Genomic DNA, 7,763 nt, shown 5'->3' with positions numbered 1-7,763 from the left:
CAATTCCATGTTAAAAAAATGAGGACGACGGGACGGGGTGACTGTGACGGTGGCACCATGTCGGATTTTAGGTTTTTAAAAAAAAATTATCGAGAATAATTCTACATAATAATTTCTACTATTAATTATTTTTTAAATAATTTAATATTTATATATTATTTGCTCACTCTTTTTTAAATTTTAACTTGCTATTATAGGTATTTACCATTAAAAAAGAGTAATGTAAGTCCAACGAAAAAATATAAGGGGAAAAAGAAGAATTAAGTGTAACGGCTAGTAGGTACCTACTTTGAATTTTTTTTATTACTTTTATATGACATGGCAACGAAAAATAGTTTTTATTTTTGAAAAAAATAGTTTTTTTTATGTTTGCATAATCTTCACTCTGAAAATTGTTTACATATTTTAGTGAATGTTTGAAATTTGTTTGTTATTGATTTAGTTGGTTTATTTGAATAGTTGGTAATGGTAGTTATTAACTCAACTGTAAAAATCAATTGTTAAAGAATTAAAGAACTCAAATTCATTGTTTGGTTGTTAAATGTTTATTAGAGAAAAAAATAAATCAGAATGCAATAGCCGATGGAAAAGTTAACTACTCTTTTTTTTTCATTTTAACCTAAAAGTGAGCTGTTCAGCTTATTAAAAAAATTATTTGCCAAAAATGCTTTATAAATATTTAGTAATCAATAAGCCAAAAAGCTATCCAACCACCTAGATAGCATGGATCACTTTGGACACGCAAAGGCACAATATGTGTTTGGCCAAACCCAACTCGAGCTCATATACACGACATGCCATTCACTTTTTTCCAACCAAAAGAAAAAGGAAAAAAAAAGTAGTAATTTCACTCATGATCTATCGGCACATTGTCCTTCAACTTCATGTTCTGCGTGCTAAGGGTTTAGCCTTTAACTTGATAAGGCACAACACAGCCCATGGCCTTATTTAATACTCCCTCCGAATCAATTTAGTTGTCCCATTTCCTTATTTGGCAAAGTCTTTTTAGTTGTCTCATTTTTATTTTTGTCAATTTTTTTTACCTAAATATCCTTAGTTCACACAAGTAATTACGAATATACCCTCATATATCTTACTTACCCAACTACCCTTCACTATTTACCCTTCACTACTTACCCTTTACTACTTACCATTTTTAATGGACACCACACCATCCTTAATAACCGTGCCCAAGCAAATGGGACATCTAAATTTGTTTGGAGGGAGTATTATGATTTTAATAATACTCATCGAGTCATATATGGTGCAACCTAGAATGGGTTCAGAAGACTCATTTTTCAAGAGTCTTGTGCAACGAAATACAAAATCAAGCAAAAAAAAATTATTGAATGATTAATAAGTACCCACATATTATGAGAGATAAATAAATAATATAAATATTTTTAATATTACAAGTAAATTGAAATAAAAGAATTATATTACTAGATAGAAATATAATATTTGAACAAATTAAAAAAAAATGGGAAAAAGGAAAACATTTCTTAAAAAAAAAAAAAGTTGCAGTTGCCGAAAGTAGGACCCGAAGCATGAGCTACTTTGTTTACTAGGATTTAGGCCCACCATTCACCAATGACCAAGCTATCTTAAAAAAAAAATTAAAAAAAAAAGTGTTGCTTTAATTGACATTTGGTCATTAACCTCGTACCTTAATATTTAACTATTTGTTCCGGTAAAAAAATTCTAAAATATCAAAGAAAATGATACCTTGGAGCGATTATGGTATGGTACTATATGAAGAAGGTAGTAATTAAATGATTATTTGTGAGGTAAATTTTTGTCATGTTAGTTTTATGATGTCTGGTGATGAAATTTTTATAATAAAAAATTTTTTGTGAATGATTTTTTATCATTATTTAATATTTTCATTCAAATGGTAATATATTAGAATGAGTTTTATAAATAAAATGTGATAATTAGAGTGGAGTGACACAAGCATACAATATTAGAAGTGTAAAAGTTGCATGGAGGTGAAATAAGTGTCACATTGAAAGTATTATCATAAAATTCATGATGTAATTGTTCATTTGTACTCTACAAAATTAATTTTGTATTTCTTTATTTACGCAAAAAAAAAAATAAAACAAGAAACAAAAAAAATTCTAATATAATTTTATATATCCCTTCCTATTTTTTTTATAGCAATATATTTTAATATTCTAAAATTATTGCATTTAGTTTTGTATAAGATCGTTTCACCATGAAACAAACGCATATAATTAGTCTAGTTTTTTAAGTGATCATTTTAAAATTATAAATAATCACTCTAAGACTACAAAAAGTGATAACTTTAAAATTACGAATGATTACTTGAACATTATATGTAATCACTTTAAGACAATAAGTGTATATGGAGTTAGCCCAATAAGAATAATCTCATGGTAAGACTGTCTCATTTATAAAATTATTTTTCTCCGCAAGTACTTCTAAACCTCTACTCTCGGATTTATACTGTAGGTTGTCATTTTTCTATTTAGATTGAGTTTTATACTTTATATTTATGTTAATTCATAGTTTAGGTTGTCATTTTGTCAACCACCCCATTCATTATTTTCATGAGGAAGATAGTTCATAATAGTGAAAGTATTGAAGAACAAAACCTCATTGTCCCTTGAGATCATCCAAAACTTGACAAGTAAGGTACGCTATTAACTACTACTTTCTTTGTCATCTTCCCCCCTAATTCATTGATGTACAAACAAACTATGATAGTAACATGTCAACATGTGCTAAAGCCAAAATGGTACATACTAAGCAACACAATTCATGAACTAATTTGAAAGTAGCTTGTTTATTTATCTCTCTTTTAAGATTCACCTTTAGGTGTAGATGGATGTTGTTGTATATTGCCCCTAATGATCTATAAGACTAGAGCCAGGAAACTCTTTAGCCGCATCCTTCTTTATAGGTATAAGTTGTCGTCTTCCTTTCCTCCCTAGACCCTGATCATACTTCTAATAAGCGAGATACACTGGGTATGACGATGATGATTTATAAGACTAGAGCTACTTATTTATATCATTGATACATTTTTTGGCGTGGTTTGTTTAGATTGGGTTATTTTTAGGTTTTGTGAATGTTCACCACCAAGATTGTGAATTCAATATGATTATTGTGTTTCGATCAATTTTGGGTTGAGTTGGATCGATTACTAAAATGAAGTAAAATTTGATCGAATTGTATAAAGTAGTTGAATTATTAAGGTGTACAAGTAAACCTTACATGTAACATGTTAAAAATATATGATTCGACGGCTGCAAATTACAATCATAAAGAAGTATTTTCTCGGTCTGTATTAAGCTAAAATTGCAAGACATTTTTAGTTTCGGTGTAGTAAGTTAAAAAGGGACGGACATCAATATAACGAACTGCAACAAAGAGTTTAATTCAACAATGGTTACTTGCCATTGACTGATTACTTCTAGCAAACCGTCAGATATGTTTTGCGTTTCCAAAGCACACATCAAAATAGGCACCCATACAAGCTAAGGGATGGACACGGTGTTTCATCGCTTAACGAGGAAGAGTAAAAAATTCTTCAAGTTGGTTTTCACTAACCACCACTCCAAGTCGCTCGTTTTTCACAATATTTACCACATCAGCTTCGATACTCGGTGCAACACCAGTACTGTGAATTTCCATGTACTCGTTCAGGTTATGGACCGTTCCGTCTGCAGGAGAACAAGGAAAATTAATCGTCATAAAGGCTTGAGAATGTTTGGTCATATTATCTTAAATCTTGAAACTAAATAGCAAGAGCTACATTTTAGAACTTATGGTTAATAATTGTAATACCCCAGATTTAGCTTGAAAATGGATTGATAGACTACTCATATCAATAAGGTGCATCTTCTTTTCATGGGAGCCCATTTGCTAAGAACTACACAGTTAAGCGTGCTTAGTGGGGAGCAATCTTAGGATAGGTGACCTCCTGGTAAGTTTTCCCGGACGCGCACGAGTAAGGCTAAAGTGCGCTGAAAAGACTTGTGTTGGTCTGTGAGGCCAGTCTACAGTCTCCATGAGTAGTTGCCGGCGGTTCGAGGGACCGGGGTGTTACAATAACCATCAAAGAATTTCCACAATTGATTCCGTTCACCCCAAAAAACAGATGGAGAAAAAAGGAAAACATATGCCGCAAAGATACTACAGAAGTACAGCAAATTATCTTAATGACTTAATTGTATTCAGATTTCAGACAAAAAATGATAAAGTTCAGCATGCTGAATTGTGCTGACAATAAAAACATGATTGAAAACAGAGGGCCAATTCAAGCATTTTATAGAGCAAGATACAAGTCTGAAGAGAAGCATTTTATAGAACAAGATACAAGCAGTGGGTCGTGGGATGAGATTCTACCTTGTGAGTATGGCAACACAGAATATTTTGTATTTTGAAAATTTTAGTGTTTTTAATCAAATTTGCATCATCTTCCATCAGCTAAACTGCTGCACAACTACTGTACCAATTGAGAAAACCCAAGCTGCTAACAGACAATTGTAGCACTCTTATAGCATTAGCAGAGTAACCAATAAAATGAAACTGTAATGAACTAGGATTAAGGTGTACTACGGAAATTACAGGATAATTCTGTTGGAGAGTAGATTGATAGAGAAAACAGTGAAATCCTTGGGGAAAAGAGAAAACGGTAACTGGATTCCATAAATAGGATGAATCCAAAAGGGATAGATCATCAGAAATTGTTGAAGAGATACTTATAGTCATTTAGATTGGGAGAGTTGAGCCTGTACCTAAGATTAATGAATACAAGTATCCTCTATTTTTGTAAATTTGCAGTTATAAATATCAATATACATATACTTCATTCAAATATTGAAGATTGATCTTTCAGTTCTTTTCATAAACGTCAGAAAAAGTGAAGTTCTAAGAACAAATAGCCAAAAAGGGGACCTGTTCTGTGTGAGTAGGATAAATCTTATACCTTCAGCAACTATTGCATCATAAGTAGGTGGTTCCGCATTCCAGTTCCCATTAGAATCCTTCATGTGTCTTCTATCAGAAGCAAAATAACGGAGAAACAGGGGAGCATGTATAATTCGGTAAAATCTGAAAAAAGAAAGCAAAAAGATCCAACTACTTCAGAACTCTTGAGATACTTGTGGTTAAAAAAGTTGAGTAAAAATGCATAAACTTCAAGTTTTTAAGCACACCAGCACACCTTTGATACTCTGAAAAGAGGGGAAATGATGGACGGAAAGTTTCCGAGATATAAGATGTTAAAGGAGAAGGAAATGGGAGAGTAGAATCCAGATCCAATACTTGTGCAGACTTCTCATCAGCTTTTCTCTGCGATTTTAGTTTTAGCTAATTAAACAATGCTCCCAAATAGAGGGATATAAAGCAACAAAAACAATGATATAGAAGAAACAATCTCATGCAGTACCAGTTAATTTGTTATAGTACCTGTATACAGATAACATGGTAGTCCCACAAAATAACACCATCAGCCCTGTGGCTGGCCTTCTGATGCCAAAGTGGAATCTACAGCGAATATCCAAATCAACACCTATCATTATAAACGGTTCAAATCTCTTTTTATCTAATAACAGATGATAACACATGAAAACCTCTACAAAGCTATGATACCCAGACTCTGATTTGAATTCAGGCTTGGAAGGTGTCCAAGCGTCGGCAAAGGAATATCTAAACTTGAAGATGCAAGTCCGTGGGAAAATATGATCAATGTCTTATAATATGAACACATGATATATATTAGCAAAAAAGTATCACATTCCTTTTTATGGAAAAAATTTTGGCGCCAAATATCCCAAGCCCATTTCAAGTGTTAAGCATTTGAACCGAGGCTGGAATAAAATACTGGCATCATAATAATCACTGGTTTCAGCTTATGACTTAAGTCTCAAATTTGCCTAGTGATCCAATACACTGGGAATCTACAGATGCCTATCAACAAAATAATATAACCATTGCCCACTAAAGAATTTAAATACTGCATTCAATGGCAAAAAAACTCTTGAGCTGATTATAGAACACATATTGCAGATATAAGTGAAATTAATAGACAAACAGAGCAAGCAGTGTTGGAATTGCCTGTTTCTTGTCATTCGAAATAAAAACAACAAAGAGATCAGAACCCTCGGAATCTGCAATCCCAGCAGAGCATAATTTCTTGCAAAGCCTGTACACATTCTCTTCGCTGCAGGAAAAAATGCAGTTAGATATGCAAATGATTCCTTGAATTAGAAAGCCACATAAATGTAGATCTAATAATGCTTTTAAGCTCTTTATATGCTCCCTCAAATTCCAAAAAAGCTTTGCTACAATAAGCTGTCAAGAAGACGATAAAATGAATTTTAAAATGCCAGTAGAGTCAAGATGACAAGGATGACAACAATGTTAAAACTTATTCCCACCAATACGGGGTCATATGTAGACAATAGAGATGAGAAGATGCTCATGAGATTAAAGCTTAAACATTTTCTACTGAACTCGCTTCTGTTTATAATAGCTAGGAGTGTGGCAGTATTATGAGTGCAAATGCAGCGTAAATTAAAATGACATTGAGAAAGTAAAATAAATATGGACAAGAAAACAACCCCCAAATGAAAAACCTTCCATAGTTCCATCTACTTCGACTTAAGCCACAAAATGGTTAAACAAGACTTCTTTAAGGTGAAATTTTGAAAATCAATGATTGGAATTTGGGATAATACCGAAACAATTTGCTACCCTAGTGGCACAAATTCGACTACCTTTTTTCCTTAAAACCTAAAACAGCAACGTAAAAGGAAAAACTAGCAATGAAGCAACTCTAGGCAGTTCGATGCACACAGTGTCCCCACAAAGCAAGGGTAGGAAGGGTCTCACACTCTCACCATAGAGGTGTACTCATCCAGCATTTCTGCAGGAGGCGACTTCCATGACTCGAGTAACCACTATCCATACAACGGGACATAATCAAACACAAATAAATCTAATAACTGTAAATCTGTAATAGCATTTCTAATTTTCATGAATTCAGCATAATAATTGCAATTTAAGCCTCAAAGTAACTCATAAACTCTAAAGGACTAATTTAAAAGTACCAAATGTTTCTTCTAAAAACCAAAGCAATCAACAAATCAACCCCCAATTAGCGTAGAACGCATATGAAATCAGCATTAAAACAGCAATAATCATAATCAAATCAAAAAGAGTACAAATCAAAATCAACATCAGACGAGCAATAATTGCATAAAAAACCCCAATTAACCATTATTCTTAGAATATGAGAAAAAGACCGAAAATAAAGAGATAAAAAGTAATATGCTTAGTACCAATTTTAGAAGTAGACATAGAAATCCAAGAATGAGAGTAAAGAAGAAAAGAATTACCAGTAGTAGCGAGTGTGATCAAACTGGGATATTTCCAGAGCATCCATTGATTTCGCTTTTGATTTCTCGTTTTAGTTCTACCGGGAAGGTTGTTTTATAACTAAACTTTTATAGTGATTCAAAACAACGTGACGATTGAATTAATTCAACCTCCATACTAAAAGATGACGGGTCTCGAGTTTAAAATAAATTTATATAAAGATTAATATACTAGATGCAAAATTAGATTTTAAATCATACGATCATAAATATACCATCATAGAATTTTATGATCTGAATGAATATTTTTGGTCATTGCTATTTGATTAAGAGTTTACACAATCCACTAAAAATTAACAAATTCTATAAACTCTGAAATTTTAAATTATAATATTTTTCTAACAACTTTATATC

At 32.4% G+C, this 7,763-nt stretch overlaps 1 protein-coding gene across 1 annotated transcript; it reads right to left on the bottom strand.

Annotated features, from left to right (window-relative positions):
- Positions 1 to 3,243: 3,243 nt before the first annotated feature.
- Positions 3,244 to 7,556, bottom strand: LOC130813333 (protein N-terminal glutamine amidohydrolase). Its single transcript, XM_057679153.1, has 6 exons — positions 7,371 to 7,556; positions 6,088 to 6,193; positions 5,440 to 5,517; positions 5,195 to 5,322; positions 4,958 to 5,082; positions 3,244 to 3,689 (listed from the first exon to the last, which is right to left on the bottom strand). The coding sequence occupies exons 1-6, from the start codon at positions 7,415 to 7,417 to the stop codon at positions 3,532 to 3,534; spliced, it is 642 nt and encodes a 213-aa protein (XP_057535136.1). The 5' UTR covers positions 7,418 to 7,556; the 3' UTR covers positions 3,244 to 3,531.
- Positions 7,557 to 7,763: the final 207 nt, after the last annotated feature.

The sequence above is a fragment of the Amaranthus tricolor genome, chromosome 1 (assembly GCF_026212465.1).
Source record: "Amaranthus tricolor cultivar Red isolate AtriRed21 chromosome 1, ASM2621246v1, whole genome shotgun sequence".
NCBI lineage: Eukaryota > Viridiplantae > Streptophyta > Magnoliopsida > Caryophyllales > Amaranthaceae > Amaranthus > Amaranthus tricolor.
The sequence above is the reverse complement of the archived record's forward strand: the minus strand, read 5'-3'. Positions and strand labels throughout refer to the sequence as shown.

Excerpts from the sequence above, each read along its gene's own strand:
- LOC130813333 (XM_057679153.1), bottom strand. The coding sequence starts at position 7,417 with ATGGATGCTCTGGAAATATCCCAGTTTGATCACACTCGCTACTACTG. Across the intron at positions 5,518-6,087 it reads TTTCGAATGACAAGAAACAG|ATTCCACTTTGGCATCAGAA; the intron begins GCAATTCCAACA and ends TATTCGCTGTAG. Across the intron at positions 3,690-4,957 it reads TGATGCAATAGTTGCTGAAG|ACGGAACGGTCCATAACCTG; the intron begins GTATAAGATTTA and ends GTTCTCCTGCAG.